Here is a 20,883-nt window from a genome sequence, read left to right as displayed (position 1 = left end):
TTTGTCATGTGAAGTGTTTAATGTTCAAGCTATCCTCCGCTTCTGTCCTCACTTCTCAGGAGGACCCTCACCATTTGACAGGGAGTGCCGAGGAATATCATGCGATCTGCGCACGGTCTTCAGTCGGTTCAGAGCCAACTCCCTTCCTCCTCACCGGCCGTATGATTGTAGTATTGATTCCCCCTTCCGGGGCCACTCCCTCCTGGGGGCAGACTTATACTCTCTGTCGCTCCCGAACGCAAGTGCCTCGAGGATTATTTGTCTGTGTCTTTACTGGTACCGTTGTGCCTTCCCTGCCGGGCGAAGTTTTTTTTGTTAAGAAGAAGATTGCACTCTGCGCCCTGCGTGATACTGAGCTGAAATGACATAACGCTGGGCAATCATCCGCTCTCTGCACACTCAGCCTCAGATTCTGCAGGGAGCCAGGTTCTTTACTAAGTTGGACTCAGAACGCTTTACCATCTCGTGCATCAGAGAGATGGGACGAGTGGAAAATGCGTTAACACTCCGTTAGGGCATTTGAGTACCGGGTTCTGCCGTTTGGTCTCGCCAATGCGCTCAGCTGTTTTTCAGGCATTAGTTAATGATGTTCTGAGAGACATGCTGAACATCTTTGTTTTTGTCTGCCTGACTATATCCTGATTTCTCACGTCACTCGAGATTCATGTTCAGCACGTTCGACGTACTCCAGCGCCTTTTAGAGAATTGTCTCTACGTGAAGGCTGAGAAGTGCTCTTTTTCATGTCTCCTCCGCTTACCTTTTCTCTGTTCTGTTATTTCCGCTGAAGGCATTCAGATGGGATCCCGCTAAGGTCCAAGCTGTCAGTGAGTGGTCTGCTCTCCAAGGTCACGTACCGAGTTGCAGCGCTTTCTAGGTTTCGCTAATTTCTATCGGCATTTCATTCGTAATTTTCGGGTCGTTGCTGCCCCTCTCACAGCTCTTACTTCTGTCAAGACGTGTTTTAAGTGGTCCGGTTCCGCCCAGGAGCTTTTGATCTTCTCAAAGAACGTTTACGTCCGCTCCTATCCTCGTTACTCCTGACGTCACTAGACAATTCATTGTCGAGGTTGACGCTTCAGAGGTAGGCGTGGGGAGCTTCATTCTATCCCAGCGCTTCCAGTCTGACGATAAGGTTCATCCTGCGCTTATTTTTCTCATCGCCTGTCGCCATCGGAACTAACAATGTGATGTGGGTAACCGCGAACTGCTCGCCATCCGCCAGCCCTAGGCGAATGGCGACAGTGGCTGAGGCGATCGTCTCCTTTTGTCGCTTGACAGACCATAAGAACCTTGAGTATCCGTCTGCCAAACGACTTAATGCACGCAAGCTCGTTGGGCGTTGTTTTTCGCCGTTTGAGTTTGTGATTTCTTACCGTCCGGGTAGTAAGAACACCAGCCTGATGCCTTATCCCGCCCTTTAGTTCTTCTGTGGTCCTACCGATCCCGAGGGGATTCTTCCTATGGGCGTGTTGTCGGGATGACAGTCTGGGAATAGAAAACAGGTTACAAGCACTCACGCACACTGCGTCGCGCGCGCTTGTCCGTAACCTCTTTTGTTCCTGTTTCTACTGTCTGGCTGTTCTTCAGTGGGCCTCACTCTGCCAAGTTAGCTGGTCATCCCGGCGTTCGAGGTACTCTTGCTTCTATTCGGGGCGCTTGGTGGCCTACCTGTGAGCTTTTGACACGCGCTCGCTTCGTGGCTGCTTGTTCGGACTGCGCGCAGACTAAGTCAGGTAACTCTCCTGCCGAGTCGGCCCCAGACCGCTTCCCATTCCTTCTCACCATGGTCTCACACGCCTTAGACTTCATTACCGGTCTGCCTTGTCTGCGGGGAAGACTGTGATTCTTACGGTTGTCGATAGGTTCTCTAAGGCGGACATTTCCATTCCCCTCGCTAAGCTCTCCGCTAAGGAGACGGCACAAATCATCGGTAAATGTGTTCAGAATTCATGGCCTCCTGTTAGACGCCGTTCAGACAGAGGTCCGCACCACGTCACGGTTTTGGAGGGAGTTCTGTCGTTTGATTGGTGCGTCCGTCAGTCTCTCTTCCGGGTTTCATCCCCAGTCTAACGGTCAAGCAGAAAGGGCCAATCAGACGATTGGTCGCATACTACGCAGCCTTTCTTTTAGAAACCCTGCGTCTTGGGCAGAACAGCTCCCCTGGGCAGAATACGCTCACAACTCGCTTCCTTCGTCTGCTACCGGGTTATCTCCGTTTCAGAGTAGTCTGGGTTACCAGCCTCCTCTGTTCTCATCCCAGCTTGCCGAGTCCAGCGTTCCCTCCGCTCAAGCGTTTGTCCAACGTTGTGAGCGCACCTGGAGGAGGGTGAGGTCTGCACTTTGCCGTTACAGGGCACAGACTGTGAGAGCCGCCAATAAACGTAGGATTAAGAGTCCTAGGTATTGTTGCGGCCAGAGAGTGTGGCTTTCCACTCGTAACCTTCCCCTTACGACAGCTTCTCGTAAGTTGACTCCGCGGTTCATTGGTCCGTTCCGTGTCTCCCAGGTCGTCAATCCTGGGTAGTCGCTGTGCGACTGCTTCTTCCGCGACATCTTCGTCGCGTCCATCCTGTCTTCCATGTCTCCTGTGTCAAGCCCTTTCTTCGGCACTTCGCTCGTCAGTCCTGTCGAGAGCGCACCTATTTACAAGGTACGAGGATCATGGACATGCTCGGGACGGGGTCACCAATACTTAGTGGATTGGGAGGGTTACGTCCTGAGGGAGAGAGTTGGGTTCCGTCTCGACGCGGCTAACGTCTCGCTGATTGATGATTTCCTCCGCTGCCGCCAGTGAGTCCTTTCTCGAGTGCGCCAGAGGCGCTCGGTGAGTGGGGGGTACTGTCATGTTTTGTCTTATATTGTCTTGTCTTTTTGCTTTCCCTTCTGTTCGTTTCCCCCTGCTGGTCTTATTAGGTCTGCTCCTTTTTCTATCCCTCTCTCTCTCCCTCCTCTCTCTCCTCTCTCTATCGTTCGCTCCTGCTCCCCAGCTGTTCCTCATCCTCCTACTCACTCATTTAGTTCTTTCCACACCTGTTCCCTTATCTTGTCCTCTGATTAGAGTCCCTATTTCTCCCTTGTTTTCCGTTTCTGTCCTGTCGGATCCTTGTATATTGTTCGCCATGCTGTGTCTCGTCTCGCCCTGTCGTGTCTTGTTTCTCAGATGCTGCGTGAGCAGGTGCCTGAGTCTGCTACGGTCGGTGCCTTCCCGAGGCAACCTACAGTTTATGGTCGAAATCTCCAGTCTGTCCTCGTCATCAGTGAATGGTTTTTTATGTTTAGTTTTCTGCTCCGATTTGTCTAGGAGTATTGCCTATTTCACTGGGAATGAAGACTCTGTTTTCGCCTAAGTCGCTTTTGGGTCCTCATTCACCTGCATAACATCTATATAGTGAGGTAAAAATGAGGTAAGATAAGGGAGGTAAGACAGCAATAGCCATGGTGGCGAAGTAATTACATTATAGCAATTGAACACTAGAATGGTAGATGTGCAGAAGATGAATGTGCAAGAAGAGATACTGGGGTGCAAAGGAGCAAGATAAATAAATAAATACAGTATGGGGATGAGGTAGGTAGATAGATGGGCTGTTTACCCAGAAAGACTCACAGCTCTTAGAAACTTACCCAGAAAGACTCACAGCTCTTAGAGAGTTACCCAGAAAGACTCACAGCTCTTAGAGAGTTACCCAGAAAGACTCACAGCTGTAATCGCTGCCAAAGGTGATTCTAACATGTATTGACTCAGGGGTTTGAATACTTATGTAATGTACATTTTCAATAAATTAGCAAAAAAATCTTAAAATAATGTTTTCACATTGTCTTTATTGGGGTGTTTTGTGTAGACGTGTGAGAGAAAAACAAAACAGTTGAATCCATTTTGAGGTCAGGCTGTAACATCGTATCAGGTGTTTTGTGTAGACGTGTGAGAGAAAAACAAAACAATGGAATCCATTTTGAGGTCAGGCTGTAACATCGTCATCGTGGAGTCTAAAGTATGAATACTTTCTGAAGGCACTGTAATGGGACACTACCTTTAATTAACCCCTACAGGTCCAAATCAGTGTACTACATAAGTAATATGAGGCCATTTGGGTCCCAGTACCGGTACCATGTGTATATAGCCAAGTCCCAGTACCGGTACCATGTGTATATAGCCAAGTCCTAGTACCGGTACCATGTGTATATAGCCAAGTCCCAGTACCGGTACCATGTGTATATAGCCAAGTCCCAGTACCGGTACCATGTGTATATAGCCAAGTCCCAGTACCACCCTTTACATTATATGGATGATGGTTTTACTGAGAGAGAGAGAGAGAGAGAGAGAGAGAGAGAGAGAGAGAGAGAGAGAGAGAGAGAGAGAGAGAGAGAGAGAGAGAGAGAAAGAGAGAGAGAGAGAGAGAGAGAGAGAGAGAGAGAGAGAGAGAGAGAGAGAGAGAGAGAGAGAGAGAGAGAGAGAGAGAGAGAGAGAGAGAGAGAGAGAGAGAGAGAGAGAGAGAGAGAGAGATTCTAACTAATTATATTTTTATTAGATCTTCCAGTGAAGTGTTTGAATCAGATAATTCTAACTAATTCATTGGATCTCATAATGTATAATGAAGTGTGTGGAAATGGACATGACATTTACATTGTTTTGTGTTTCTGAGGCTCAGGTAAGGTTAGAGGTTAAGGGGTTAGGGGTAATGACCTTGCCTTGCCTGTTGTGTCCAGAGTGTTCTCTGGTTCATTCTCTGGTTTATTCTCTTCCTCCCTCCTTCAGAAGGAAAGAAAGGAGGGCTGTGCATTAATGAGTCGATGCAGAGAGAGCTGTATTATGTTTAATTAGGTCGTTTATATACCGGTAATGAGGTGTTCATTTCTAATGGGGGACATGCTGTGAGCAACACATCTGCAGGAATAACTCAGGCAATCAGTGGACGGCCGTGCCGTTGCCGCGCCTGCCGTGAGGACCCATGGAACTGCAAATGAGACTTCGTTACTCAGAAATGAATTATGTCTGGCTGCCTTTCTCTAAAGGGCCATTAAATCCGCTAACATCAATGCATTTTTCTTAATTTCATGTTCATGCACAATGTGATCACTTTGATGCTATTTATTTTACAGTGTCATTTAAAGCTCTGGTAATGTGGGGGAGAAACATAAACACAGCTCCAGCGCAGTTGAGGCCTCGTTTTCTTTTTTTTACTGAGACTAAACTCCATCATGCCCGGCCGAAGGCAGCACAGAACGATGCAGATGTTCGTTAGAGTCAAACATTTGTCAACTGAGTGTTCATTAATTCACAGTGTGATAAGATGTTGTCATGGCTCTAACTGTGCATGGCTCTGACAAGATGTTATCATGGCTCTGATAAGATGTTATCATGGCTCTGATAAGATGTTGTCATGGCTCTGGATAAGATGTTATCATGGCTCTGGATAAGATGTTATCATGGCTCTGGATAAGATGTTGTCATGGCTCTGATAAGATGTTGTCATGGTCTAAGTGTGCATGGCTCTGGATAAGATGTTGTCATGGCTCTGGATAAGATGTTATCATGGCTCTGGAAAAGATGTTATCATGGCTCTGGATAAGATGTTGTCATGGCTCTGATAAGATGTTATCATGGCTCTGGATAAGATGTTATCATGGCTCTGGATAAGATGTTGTCATGGCTCTGGATAAGATGTTATCATGGCTCTGATAAGATGTTGTCATGGCTCTAACTCTGCATGGCTCTGGATAAGATGTTATCATGGCTCTGGATAAGATGTTGTCATGGCTCTAACTGTGCATGGCTCTGGATAAGATGTTGTCATGGCTCTGGATAAGATGTTGTCATGGCTCTAAGTGTGCATGGCTCTGATAAGATGTTGTCATGGCTCTGGATAAGATGTTGTCATGGCTCTGGATAAGATGTTGTCATGGCTCTGGATAAGATGTTGTCATGGCTCTGATAAGATATTGTCATGGCTCTGATAAGATGTCATGGCCTGATAAAGATGTTGTCATGGCTCTAACTCTGCATGGCTCTGGATAAGATGTTGTCATGGCTCTAACTGTGCATGGCTCTGATAAGATGTTGTCATGGCTCTAACTGTGCATGGCTCTGGATAATAGCTTTGATTCAAATGACTAAAATGTTAAAAGTAAATCTCCTGGTGTGTGTGTGTGTGTGTGTGTGTGTGTGTGTGTGTGTGTGTGTGTGTGTGTGTGCGTGTCCAGTGTGTGTGTGTGTGTGTGTGTGTGTGTGTGTGTGTGTGTGTGTGTGTGTGTGTGTGTGTGTGTGTGTGTGTGTGTGTGTGTGTGTGTGTGTGTGTATGTGTTTTACCCAAATGTATTTTTTGTGTGAGGTGAGAAGTGTCTTAAAGTTACTAGAGGGCAGTTAGCTGTACTTCTAATAGTTAGAGAGCAGCAGGCCAGTTAGCTGTACTTTAATAGAGCAGCAGGCCAGTTAGCTGTACTTCTAATAGAGCAGCAGGCCAGTTAGCTGTACTTCTAATAGAGCAGCAGGCCAGATAGCTGTACTTCTAATAGTCAGAGAGCAGCAGGCCAGTTAGCTGTACTTTCTAATAGAGCAGCAGGCCAGATAGCTGTACTTATAATAGTCAGAGAGCAGCAGGCCAGTTAGCTGTACTTCTAATAGAGCAGCAGGCCAGATAGCTGTACTTATAATAGTCAGCAGAGCAGCAGGTCAGTTAGCTGTACTTATAATAGTTAGAGAGCAGCAGGCCAGTTAGCTGTACTTCTAATAGAGCAGCAGGCCAGATAGCTGTACTTATAATAGTCACAGAGCAGCAGGTCAGTTAGCTGTACTTATAATAGTCAGAAAGCAGCAGGCCAGTTGGCTGTACTTCTAATAGTCAGAGAGCAGCAGGCCAGTTAGCTGTACTTCTAATAGTTAGAGAGCAGCAGGCCAGTTAGCTGTACTTCTAATAGAGCAGCAGGTCAGTTAGCTGTACTTCTAATAGTCAGAGAGCAGCAGGCCAGTTAGCTGTACTTCTAATAGTCACAGAGCAGCAGGTCAGTTAGCTGTACTTATAATAGTTAGAGAGCAGCAGGCCCGTTGGCTGTACTTCTAATAGTCAGAGAGCAGCAGGCCAGATAGCTGTACTTCTAATAGTTAGAGAGCAGCAGGCCAGTTAGCTGTACTTCTAATAGTCAGAGAGCAGCAGGCCAGTTAGCTGTACTTCTAATAGTTAGAGAGCAGCAGGCCAGTTAGCTGTACTTCTAATAGAGCAGCAGGCCAGTTAGCTGTACTTCTAATAGAGCAGCAGGCCAGTTAGCTGTACTTCTAATAGAGCAGCAGGCCAGATAGCTGTACTTCTAATAGTCAGAGAGCAGCAGGCCAGTTAGCGGTACTTCTAATAGAGCAGCAGGCCAGATAGCTGTACTTATAATAGTCAGAGAGCAGCAGGCCAGTTAGCTGTACTTCTATAGAGCAGCAGGCCAGATAGCTGTACTTATAATAGTCACAGAGCAGCAGGTCAGTTAGCTGTACTTATAATAGTTAGAGAGCAACAGGCCAGTTAGCTGTACTTGAAATAGAGCAGCAGGCCAGATAGCTGTACTTATAATAGTCACAGAGCAGCAGGTCAGTTAGCTGTACTTATAATAGTCAGAAAGCAGCAGGCCAGTTGGCTGTACTTCTAATAGTCAGAGAGCAGCAGGCCAGTTAGCTGTACTTCTAATAGTTAGAGAGCAGCAGGCCAGTTAGCTGTACTTCTAATAGAGCAGCAGGTCAGTTAGCTGTACTTATAATAGTCACAGAGCAGCAGGTCAGTTAGCTGTACTTATAATAGTTAGAGAGCAGCAGGCCCGTTGGCTGTACTTCTAATAGTCAGAGAGCAGCAGGCCAGATAGCTGTACTTCTAATGGTCAGAGCAGCAGGCCAGTTAGCTGTACTTCCTAATAGTCAGAGAGCAGCAGGCCAGATAGCTGTACTTCTAATAGTTAGAGAAACCTTAGGCCAGTTAGCTGTACTTCTAATAGTCAGAGAGCAGCAGGCCAGTTAGGCTGTACTTCTAATAGTTAGAGTGTACTCAGGGCCATGCAGTCAGTCAGTCCCTGGAAACTGGAGGAGTCATGAGTAACTACATTTCTGCTCCAGAGAAGAGATGACCCAACGGTGCCCAAGTCAGACAGAGAGAGGAAGGAAGCGAGGTGGTTGTATAACTAGGCAGTCCGTGGTGAAGGTAGGCATTGGTTAAATGATGCAACTACCCATGTCCTCAACAATAACACTAATCACAGCTCACCTCCAGGCTGTGCTCCAACAGGCTCTCTGCCATACACTCCATCTCCTGTATTGTTTTAATAAAGGGGTTTCTAAACATCCAGACTCCAGTGTTTAAATATCTACTGCTTTGGATGACTCTTACCTGGCTGCCCTCGTGATCACACACACACACACACACACACACACACACACACACACACACACAGAGGCAGACACACACACACAGAGACAGGCACACACACACACACACACACACACACACACACACACACACACACACACACACACACACACACAGAGACAGAGACAGAGACAGAGACAGAGACAGAGACAGAGACAGAGACAGAGACAGAGACACACACACACACACACACACACACACACACATACACACACACACACACACACACACACACACACACACACACACACACACACACACACACACACACACACACACACACACACACACACACACACACACACACACACAGAGACACACACACACACACACACACACACACACACACACACACACACACACACACACACACACACACACACACACACACACACACACACACACACACACACACACAGACACAGACACAGACACAGAGACAGAGACAGAGACAGAGACAGAGACAGAGACAGAGACAGACAGACACACACACACACACACACACACACACACACACACACACACACACACACACACACACACACACACACACACACACACACACACACACACACACACACACACACACACACACACACACACACACACACACAGACAGACAGACAGACACACACACACACACACACACACACACACACACACACACACACACACACACACACACACACACACACACACACACACACACACACACACACACACACACACACACACACACACACACACACACACACACACACACACACACACACACACACAGAGACAGAGACAGAGACACACACACACACACACACACACACACACACACACACACACACACACACACACACACACACACACACACACACACACACACACACACACACACACACACACACACACACACACACACACACACACATAGACACACACATTTTTCATACTTTATTTGAATCCACAAATCACATTACAGTCGAGAAGGACTCAAACATTGATATGGACACTTATGGAAACAGACACCAGTACCTCGCTAGCTGCTCTGCCTTAGTCCTATGTAAGCCTGCAATACTGAAGGCCACGTACTGTCAGCCTATGTTCATGGCTGAGACTCCTCCGGTCTCTCCCCAGCACCTCCTTTCAGTCTCTCCTCCCAGCACCTTCCTCCGGTCTCCCTACAGCACCTTCCTCCGGTCTCCCCCCAGCACCTTCCTCCAGTCTCCCCCCAGCACCTTCCTCCGGTTTCCCCACAGCACCTTCCTCCGGTCCCACCCCAGCACCTTCCTCCGGTCTCCTCCCAGCACCTTCCTCCGGACTCACCCCAGCACCTTCCTCCGGTCCCTCCCCAGCACCTCCTTTCGGTCACTCCCCAGCACCTTCCTCCGGTCTCCCCCCAGCACCTTCTTCCGGTCTCCCCCCAGCCTCTCCTTCCGATCTCCCCCCAGCACCTCCTTCCAGTCTCCCCCCAGAACCTTCCTCCGGTCTCTCCCCAGCACCTTCCTCCGACCTCGCCTCAGCACCTTCCTCCGACCTCGTCCCAGCACCTTCCTCCGACCTCACCCCAGCACCTTCCTCCGGTCTCTCCCCAGCACCTTCCTCCGGTCTCCCCTCAGCACCTTCCTCCGGTCTCCCCCAGCACCTTCCTCCGGTCTCCCCTCAGCACCTCCTTCCGGTCTCCCCCCAGGACCTCCTTTCGGTCTCCCCCAGCACCTTCCTCCGGTCTCCCTCAGCATCTTCCTCCGGTCTCCTCAGCACCTTCCTCCGGTCTCCCCCAGCACCTTCCCTCCGGTCTCCCCACAGCACCTTCCTCCAGTCTCACCCCAGCACCTCCTTTCGGTCTTTCCCCTGCACCTCCTTTCGGTCTCCCCCAGCACCTTCCTCCGGTCTCTCCCTAGCACCTCATTCCGGTCTCCCCCAGCACCTTCCTCCGGTCTCCCCCAGCACCTCCTTTCGGTCTCCCCAGCACCACCTTCCAGTCTCTCCCCAGCACCTTCCTCCGGTCTCCCCACAGCACCTCCTTCCGGTCTCCCCCAGCACCTTCCTCCGGTTTCCCCCAGCACCTTCCTCCGGTTTCCCCACAGCACCTTCCTCCGGTCTCCCCCAGCACCTTCCTCCGGTCTCCTCCCAGCACCTTCCTCCGGACTCCCCCAGCACCTTCCTCCGGTCCCTCCCCAGCACCTCCTTTCGGTCACTCCCCAGCACCTTCCTCTGGTCTCCCCCAGCACCTTCCTCCGGTCTCCCCAGCACCTTCTTCCGGTCTCCCCCAGCCTCTCCTTCCGGTCTCCCTCAGCACCACCTTCCAGTCTCTCCCCAGCACCTTCCTCCAGTCTCCCCTCAGCACTTTTCTCCAGTCTCTCCCCAGCAACTCCTTTCGGTCTCCCCCCAGCACCTCCTTCCGGTCTCACCCCAGCACCTTCTTCCGGTCTCCCCCCAGCACCACCTTCCGGTCTCTCCCCAGCACCTTCCTCCGGTCTCCCCTCAGCACTTTCCTCCAGTCTCTCCCCAGCAACTCCTTTCGGTCTCCCCCAGCACCTCCTTCCGGTCTCCCCAGCACCTTCCTCCGGTCTCCCCCAGCACCTCCTTTCGGTCTCCCCCAGCACCTTCCTCCGGTCTCCCCTCAGCACCTTCCTCTGACCTCACCCCAGCACCTTCCTCCGACCTCGCCCCAGCACCTTCCTCCGACCTCTCCCCAGCACCTTCCTCTGACCTCACCCCAGCACCTTCCTCCGACCTCGCCCCAGCACCTTCCTCTAGTCTCTTCCCAGCACCTTCCTCCAGTCTCCCCTAGCACCTCCTTTCGGTCTCCCCAGCACCTCCTTCCGGTCTCCCCACAGCACCTCCTTCCGGTCTCCCCCAGCACCTCCTTCCGGTCTCCCCCAGCACCTTCCTCTGGTCTCTCCCCAGCACCTTCCTCCGGTCTCCCCAGCACCTTCCTCCGGTCTCCCCTCAGCACCTTCCTCCGACCTCGTCCCAGCACTTTCCTCCGACCTCGTCCCAGCACATTCCTCCGGTCTCCCCCAGCACCTTCCTCCGGTCTCCCCCAGCACCTTCAACTGGTCTCCCCCAGCACCTTCCTCCGGTCTCCCCCAGCACCTTCCTCTGACCTCACCCCAGCACCTTCCTCCGACTTCGCCCCAGCACATTCCTCAGGTCTCCCTCAGCACCTTCCTCCGACCTCGTCCCAGCACCTTCCTCCGACCTCGTCCCAGCACATTCCTCCGGTCTCCCCCAGCACATTCCTCCGGTCTCTCCCCAGCACCTTCCTCCGGTCTCCCCCAGCACCTTCCTCCGGTCTCCCCCAGCACCTTCCTCTGACCTCACCCCAGTACCTTCCTCCGACCTCGCCCCAGCACATTCCTCCGGTCTCCCTCAGCACCTTCCTCCGGTCTCCCTCAGCACCTTCCTCCGACCTCGCCTCAGCATCTTCCTCCGACCTCGTCCCAGCACCTTCCTCCGGTCTCCCCAAGCAACTTCCTCCGATCTCGCCTCAGCACCTTCCTCCGACCTCGTCCCAGCACCTTCCTCCAGTCTCCCCCCAGCACCTCCTTTCGGTCTCCCCCCAGCACCTCCTTCCGGTCTCCCCCCAGCACCTCCTTCCGGTCTCCCCCAGCACCTCCTTCCGGTCTCTCCCCAGCAGATTCCTCCGGTCTCCCCAGCACCTCCTTTCGGTCTCCCCCAGCACCTCCTTCCGGTCTCCCCCAGCACCTCCTTCCAGTCAACCCCCAGCACCTTCCTCTGGTCTCTCCCCAGCACCTTCCTCCGACCTCGCCTCAGCAGCTTCCTCCGACCTTGTCCCAGCACCTTCCTCCGACCTCACCCCAGCACCTCCTTTAGGTCTCCCCCAGCACCTCCTTCCGGTCTCCCCCAGCACCTTCCTCCGGTCTCCCCTCAGCACTTTCCTCCGGTCTCTCCCCAGCACCTCCTTTCGGTCTCCCCCCAGCATCTCCTTCCGGTCTCCTCCCAGCACCTTCCTCCGGTCTCTCCCTAGCACCTTCCTCCGACCTCGTCCCAGCACCTTCCTCCGACCTCGTCCCAGCACCTTCCTCCGGTCTCCCCAAGCAACTTCCTCCGACCTCACCTTAGCACCTTCCTCCGGTCTCCCCCAGCACCTCCTTCCGGTCTCTCCTCAGCACCTTCCTCAGACCTCGCCTCAGCACCTTCCTCCGACCTCGTCTCAGCACCTTCCTCCGGTCTCCCCAAGCAACTTCCTCCGACCTCACCTCAGCACCTTCCTCCGGTCTCCCCCAGCACCTCCTTCCGGTCTCTCCTCAGCACCTTCCTCAGACCTCGCCTCAGCACCTTCCTCCGGTCTCCCCCAGCACCTACCTCCTACCGAAACACATCATCATCAACATTACATCAGCCTCCTCTGACAAGAGAATACTTAAACAATAAGGCCCGGGGGGGTGTGGTATATGGCCAATATACCACGGCTAAGGGCTGTTCTTACGAACGATGCAATGTGTATCCCTGGATACAGCCCTTAGCCATGGCCATATACCACAAGCCCCCGGGGTGCCTTATTGCTATTATAAATTGGTTACCAAAGTAATTAGAGCTGTACAAATAAATGTTTTGTCATACGCATGGTATACGGTCTGATATACCACGGCTGTCAGCTAATCAACATTCAGGGCTCGAACCACCCAGCAGTTTATTGGTGTTACTGCCTGTCTCATTAACATATCTTTATTGTATTAACGACGGCATTACAACACGGAAACACACACACACACACACACACACACACACACACACACACACACACACACACACACACACACACACACACACACACACACACACACACACACACACACACACACACACACACACACACACACACACACACACACACACACACACACACACACAGGTTATATAGATTTTTTTTTTTACAAATCCCACCGTAATGGTCCTAAAGGAGGAGAGAAAGAGTGGTACTGTAACCACATCCATGTGTCAAGAGTTGAGTGAAAAACACATGACACAAAAAGCCATTAGTGTCTTCCAGAGAGAGAGAGACAATGCCCAGAACTCCTCCCTCCTCCTCTCCATCCTCTCCTCCCTCGCTCCAGGATACCGGGAAGGTGCTGTTATGTTCTAAAAGTGGTCTTTATGAGACAGGTGAAAGGTCGGACGATTAGCCCAGGGGTCGGACTCTACTCCCCTGCATTTTTTGTTGCTTTGTGTAAAAAAAAAGGACTTGAAATAACGATTCAAAATAACAAAATTGAAATAAACATAAAATTTGAGTTTATTCGGGAGTGAGCTGGTTTCCACAATTGATCTTAGAGGAACTTGTCTTAACTACCTGTCCAATTATGATTTACAGTACATTCGTAGAGTATTCAGACTCCTTGACTTTTTCCACATTTTGTTAATTTACAGCCTTATTCTAAAATGATTATTTATTCCCCCCATCACACTACACACAATACCCCATAATGACATCACAATACCCCATAATGACATCACAATACCCCATAATGACATCACAATACCCCATAATGACAAAGTGAAAATATAAAAAACAGAATTACCTTATTTACATAAGTATTCAGACCCTTTGCTCTGAGACTCAGGTGCATCCTGTTTCCATCGATGAGATGTTTTTACAACTTGATTGGAGTCCACCAGTGGTCAATTCAATTGATTGGACATGATTTGGAAAGGCACAACCTGTCTATATAAGGTCCCACAGTTGACAGTGGATGTTAGAGCAGAAACCAAGCCATGAGGTCGAAGGAATGGTCCGTAGAGCTCCGAGACAGGATTGTGTCGAGGCACAGATCTGGGGAAGGGTACCAAAACAATTCTGCAGCATTGAAGGTCCCCAATAACACAGTGGCCTCAATCATTCTTAAATGAAAGAAAATGTGGAACCACCAAGACTCTTCCTCGAGCCTGAATGGCCTTGACCATTGTGTATTTATTCTTCGTGTTACTACTATTTTTTTCCTGAAGCATTTCACTGTTAGTTTGTGAAACATGACAATACATATGTGATTTGATTTGAAAGAGCAGCCGTTATGTTCTATTGTTACAGGGTGTGTTTGTCGTATCCTGACTGTGTTTGTTTGTCCGTGTGTGTTAGCGGTTTGCTTCAGTGTTGTGATTGCCATGAAAATGACTACTGATGATGCACCAGTAACATTAATACAATAAATCACCAACGGCCTCATTAATAAATCTTACGTACGTACAGAACATACCCCGAAACATGTGTGCACCAATATTCCCTCAGAAGCATTTATAGGTAGCCTAGTGTTTAGAGTGTAGGGGCGGCAGGTAGCCTAGTGGTTAGAGTGGGGGTGGGGGGGGTGGGGGGGTGGCAGGTAGCCTAGTGGTTAGAGTCTAGGGGCGGCAGGTAGCCTAGTGGTTAGAGTGTAGGGGCGGCAGGTAGTCTAGTGGTTAGAGTGTAGGACCGGCAGGTAGTCTAGTGGTTAGGGTGTAGGGGCCGCAGGTAGCCTAGTGTTTAGAGTGTAGGGGCGGCAGGTAGCCTAGTGGTTAGAGTGGGGGGGTGGCAGGTAGCCTAGTGGTTAGAGTGGGGGGGCGGCAGGGTAGCCTAGTGGTTAGAGTGGAGGGGCGGCAGGTAGCCTAGTGGTTAGAGTCTAGGGGCGGCAGGTAGCCTAGTGGTTAGAGTCTAGGGGAGGCAGGTAGCCTAGTGGTTAGAGTCTAGGGGAGGCAGGTAGTCTAGTGGTTAGAGTGTAGGGGCGGCAGGTAGCCTAGTGGTTAGAGTGTAGGGGCGGCAGGTGGTCTAGTGGTTAGAGTGTAGGGGCGGCAGGTAGTCTAGGGGTTAGAGTGTAGGGGCGGCAGGTAGTCTAGTGGTTAGAGTGTAGGGGCGGCAGGTAGTCTAGTGGTTAGAGTGTAGGGACGGCAGGTAGCCTAGTGGTTAGAGTCTAGGGGTGGCAGGTAGTCTAGTGGTTAGAGTGTAGGGGCGGCAGGTAGTCTAGTGGTTAGAGTGTAGGGGCGGCAGGTAGTCTAGTGGTTAGAGTGTAGGGGCGGCAGGTAGTCTAGTGGTTAGAGTGTAGGGGCGGCAGGTAGTCTAGTGGTTAGAGTGTTGGACTAGTAACCTAAAGGTTGCAAGATAAAATCCCAGAGCTGACAAGGTAAAAATCTGTCGTTCTGCCCCTGAACAAGGCCCACTGTTCCTAGGCTGTCATTGAAAATAAGAATTTGTTCTAAACTGACTTGCCTAGTTAAAGAAAATATAAATAAATACAGTTCATTTGGAAAGCATTCAGACCCCTTGAATTTTTCCACATTTTGTTAAGTTACAGACTTATTCTCAAATTCTTCTCATCAATCTATACATAATACACCATCATTTTTTTGGGGACTTGGGGATTTTCTCCCATTCTTCTCTGCAGATCCTCTCAAACTCTGTCAGGTTGGATGGGGAGCGTTGCTGCACAGATATTTTCAGGTATCTCCAGAGATGTTCGATCGTGTTCAAGTCCGGGCTCTGGCTGGGCCACTCAAGGATATCCAGAGACTTGTCCCGAAGCCACTCCAGTGTTGTCTTGGCTGTGTGCTTAGGGTCGTTGTCCTGTTGGAAGGGGAATCTTCGCCCCCAATCTGAGGTCTTGAGCGCTCCAGGGCAGGTTTTTCATCAAGGATCACTCTGTATTTTGCTCCGTTCATCTTTTCCTCAATCTGACTAATCTTGAAATCCCTGCCGGCTGAAAAACAAACCTACAGCATGATGCTACCACACTTCACCGTGGGGCCAATGATTCAATCTTGGTTTTATCAGACCAGAGCATCTTGTTTCTCATGGTCTGAGAGTCTTCTATGTGCCTTTTGGCAAACTCAAGCGGACTGTCATGTGCCTTTTACTGAGGAGTGGCTGTCACGGATTCCCCGGTACTGCTGCTCCATTCCGTTCACCAGGTCAGGGGTCTACATCATCGGCCTTCTAGGCGTCACTGAACTGGATCCTTACCGCCAACCCAGGACTGTCTTGACTCATTACGCACACCTGGTTCCCATCCCCTTGATTAGTATGTGTATATATGTGCCCTCTGTTCCCCGTTGTCCTTGTTGATTATTGTCCCATGTCCGTTGGTCTTGTGAGTACCTGTGTCTCTGTTTATCGGCTTTCGTGCACATGTTGTACGGGTCTCTTCCGGAGTATTATTTCGAGTTTACACCTTGCTCTTTTGTTTGGGTTACATCCTGAGTTATAAAAATATATGTGTTTGTTTTGGGATTCGTCCCTGTCGTTTTCATGACACTTTATTTTGGGTGGAGAAATAAAAAAACTATTATGTATTCCTGTGCCTGTCTCCTACCATTATACAGTGAGGGACAGTGGCTTCCTGAGGCCACTCTACCGTAAAAAGGCCTGATTGGTGGAGTGCTGCAGAGATTGTTGTCCTTCTGGAAGGTTCTCCCATCTCCCACAGAGGGAACCCTGGAGCTCTGTCAGAGTGACTATCAGGTTTTGGTCACCTCCCTGACCAAGGCCCTACACCCCTGATTGCTCAGTTTGGCCGGGTGGCCAACTCTTAGGGAGAAGAAGTCTTGGTGCTTCGAACTTCTTCCGTTTAAGAATGATGGCCAATGTCTTCAATGATGCATACTTTTTTCTTTGAACCCTTTTTCCAGATCTGTGCTTCGACACAAACCTGTATCTGAGCTTGGTTTTGCTCTGACATGCACCGATAACTGTGGGACATATATAGACCTACCAGAGTAGTTACAAACAGCACAGGAATGAAATCATCAACATGTGATGTCCATCTTCCACTAATGCTGCAGAAATGAGCTTGAAAGCAGTATCAGATCCATCGGATGTATTGATCACAATATAGTAGCCATATCTGGGAAAACCAAAGTTCAAAGGCTGGGCCTAATATTTGTGTATAAGAGGTCATACAATAAGTTTTGTAGTGATTCTTAAGTTGTTTATGTAAGAATATTTTTGGGTCCAGACACTGCACTTCACACATTTATGAAATTCCCAGTTACTAACAAGCCATTAAACCCATTAAGAAAATGATTGCAAAACTGTTAAATCCCCATGGATTGATGAGGAATTGAACAATTGTATAGTTAAGAGGGATGAGGCAAAGGAATGGCAAATAAGTCTGGCTGCACTGGCGATTGGCAAATGGCAAATTGAGAAATCATGTGTGAAAACTAAATAAAAAAACAAGAAACTATACTATGAGAACAAAGATAAATTATATGACGAATGATAGTAAAACACTTTGGCAGCTTACATTACATTTTTGGTAAAAAGGCAAACTAAGTTCCATCATTCATTGAATCAGATGGCACATTCATTAAAAAACCGAAACTGATATTGCTAACTACTTTATAATTTTTTTTCATTGGCAAGATAAGCAAACTTAGGGATGACATGCCAGCAACAACGCTGACACTACACATCCAAGTATATCAGAACAAATTATGAAAGACAATAATTTTAATTTTAAATTATGTAAAGTGAGTGTGGAAGAGGTGAAAAAAACTATTGTCTATCAACAATGACAATCCACGGGTTCCTGATAACTTGGATGGAAAATTCTTGAGGATAATAATGGACGATGTGCCACTCTATTTGTCAGATCTTCAATTTAAGCCTACTAGAAAGTGTGTGCCCTCAGGCCTGGAGGATGAAAAAGTAATTACGCTATCTAAGAATAGTAAAGCCCGTTTACTGGCTCATATAGCTGACCAATCAGCCTCATACCAATCATTAGTAAAGATTAGGAAAAAAATTGTGTTTGACCAGATACAACGCTATTTTGCAGTGAACAAATTGACAGCATAAAGTGAAGGACATTCAACAAACACAGCACTTAAACAAATGACTGATGATTGGCTGAGAGAAATTGGCTGAGAGAAATTGATTATAAAAATATTGTAGGGCTGTTTTGTTAGACTTCAGTGCGGCTTATGACATTATCGATCATAGTCTGCTGCTGGAAAAATTTATGCGTATGGCTTTACACCCCCTGCTATATTGTGGATAAAAAGATTTACAGGGTGTTCTTTAATGGAAGCCTCTCCAACATAATCCAGGTAGAATCAGAATTCCCAGAACAGCTGTCTAGGCCCCTTACTTTTTCAATATTTACTAACGACAGTGTGTCTATGTATCTACGGATGACTCAACACTATACACGTCAGCTACTACAAGCAACTGAAATGACTACAACCACAAAAAGCTGCAGTTATTTTCCAGAATAGGCGGCAAGGAATAAACTAGTCCTAAATATGTCAAGAACTAAAAGCATTGTATTTGGGACAAATCATTCAATAAACCTAAACCTCAACTAAAATGTAGAAATTGAGCAAGTCGAAGTGACAAAACTGCTTGGAGTAACCCTGGATTTTAAACTATCATGGTCAAAACATGTTGATACAACAGTAGCTAAGATGGGGAGAATCTGCTCATAATAAAGCGTTGCTCTGCATTCTTATCAGCACTATCAACAAAGGCGGGTCCTACAGGCCTAGTTTTATCGCACCTGGACTGTTCAGTCATGCTGGTCAGGTGCCACAAAGAGGGACCTCAGAAAATGCAATTGGCTCAGAACAGGGCAGGGCAGCAAGGCTGGCCCTTGGATGTACACAGAGTGCTAACATTAACAATATGCATGTCTCAAAGTAGATGAGATTTACTTGTCACTACTTCACATAGAGGTTTTGACATGTTAAAAGTGCCTACAATCTCTCTGAATGACCAGGACACAGCTCAGACAACCATGCATACCAGAGAGTCTCTTTACAGTCCCAAGTCCAGATCAGACTCTGGGAGGTGCACAGTACTACATAGAACCATGACCACAAGGAATTCTATTGCACATACTGATGCAAACAGTAGCCACCAGATTAAAATAAAATATATAAAAATAGACCTTATCTGGGGACTTGAAGCAACACAAACATAGGCACCGACACATGCATTTACACAAATGATAACGTACGCACTACTATGGGATTTTGCAATGTAGATACTGTAAGTAGAGTATGCGCCTGAGGGCACACACTTACTGTGTTGTGAATTCTGTAATGAATGTATTGTAATGTTTTTAATAATATATTTATAACTGCCTTAATTTTGAAGGACCGCAGGAAGAGTAGCTGCTGCCTTGGCAGGAACTAATGGGGATCCATGAATAAACCCCCAGGAAGAGTAGCTGCTGCCTTGGCATACTAATGGGGATTCATAATAAACTCCAGGAAGACTAGCTGCTGCCTTGGCAGGAACTAATGGTGATTCATAATAAACTCCAGGAAGAGTAGCTGCTGCCTTGGCAGGAACTAATGGTGATTCATAATAAACTCCAGGAAGAGTAGCTGCTTTGGCAAAATGTATGGGGACTGCCATAATAAACCCCAGGAAGAGTAGCTGCTGCCATGGCAAAAACTAATGGGGATCCATAATAAATACCCAGGAAGAGTAGCTGCTGCCTTGGCTGGAACTAATGGGGACCCAGGGCATTAAACCCCAGGAAGAGTAGCTGCTGTCTTGGCAGGAACTGTGGTGATTCATAATAAACTCCAGGAAGAGTAGCTGCTGCCTTGGCAGGAACTAATGGTGATTCATAATAAACTCCAGGAAGAGTAGCTGCTGCCTTGGCGTTAGAACTAGTGGGGATTTCATAATAAACCCCAGGAAGAGCTTCAGCTGCCTTGCTGCTCTAATGGGGACCATAATGCCCCATGGAAATAGCTGCTGCTGCCTTGGCAAAGGAACTAATGGGGACCCATAATAAACCCCAGGAAGAACAGCTGCTGCCTTGTCAGGAACTTTAATTGGGACCCACAGATACCCCCAGGAAGAGTACTGCTTTTGGTTGAACTAATGGGATTCATAATAAACTTAGGAATATCACTAGCCACTTTAAACTAATGGGGCCTTATATAATGTTAAGGAAGATTAGCTTCATGGCAAAAACATATGGATATAATAAACCCCAGGAAGAAGCTGCATGCCTTGGCAGGAACACATGGGGACCCACTTTAACTACCCCACTTTGTTTAGCTGCTGCCTTGGCAGGAACTCATCCCATAGTAAACCCCAGGAACCATCTACTGCCTTGCTGAACTAATGGACCATCACTCATTCATATATCCTTGGCAGGAACATGGGGGATTCATAATATCCCCCACTGGATAAGTAGCTGCTGTTTTGGAATTGTTAGTTATAATTACTCCAGGTTGGTTATCTGCTGCCTTGGCAGGAACTAGATGGGGAAGCATTTAATAAACTCGCAGGAACATAGCTTCTGCCATGTGTATGTGACAAATAAAATTTGGGGATTTGATTTATTTGATTTAGGAACTGTCATGCAGGTGAAAGAGGACCCAAAGCGACTTGGCGAAAACAGAGTCTTTAATCCAGAATAAACTTTACAAAACAAAAAGCATACTACTCCTCGAAAGACAAGGACAAACTGGAGACTTGAACAGCAAGACAGCAGGTTGCCTCGGGAAGGCACTTGAACCAGACAGACTCAGACACCTGCTCAC

The 20,883-nt window shown here is 48.5% G+C and overlaps 1 protein-coding gene across 1 annotated transcript; it reads left to right on the top strand.

Annotated features, from left to right (window-relative positions):
• Nucleotides 1–3,400: 3,400 nt before the first annotated feature.
• On the top strand, nt 3,401–12,764 carry LOC123996452 (extensin-like). The gene is made up of 5 exons (XM_046299821.1): nt 3,401–3,405; nt 9,645–9,968; nt 10,099–10,227; nt 10,310–10,484; nt 10,614–12,764. The coding sequence occupies exons 1-5, from the start codon at nt 3,401–3,403 to the stop codon at nt 12,762–12,764; spliced, it is 2,784 nt and encodes a 927-aa protein (XP_046155777.1).
• Nucleotides 12,765–20,883: the final 8,119 nt, after the last annotated feature.

This window comes from Oncorhynchus gorbuscha, linkage group LG15 (genome assembly GCF_021184085.1).
Source record: "Oncorhynchus gorbuscha isolate QuinsamMale2020 ecotype Even-year linkage group LG15, OgorEven_v1.0, whole genome shotgun sequence".
NCBI lineage: Eukaryota > Metazoa > Chordata > Actinopteri > Salmoniformes > Salmonidae > Oncorhynchus > Oncorhynchus gorbuscha.
This window is presented reverse-complemented; position numbering and strand designations above follow the sequence as displayed.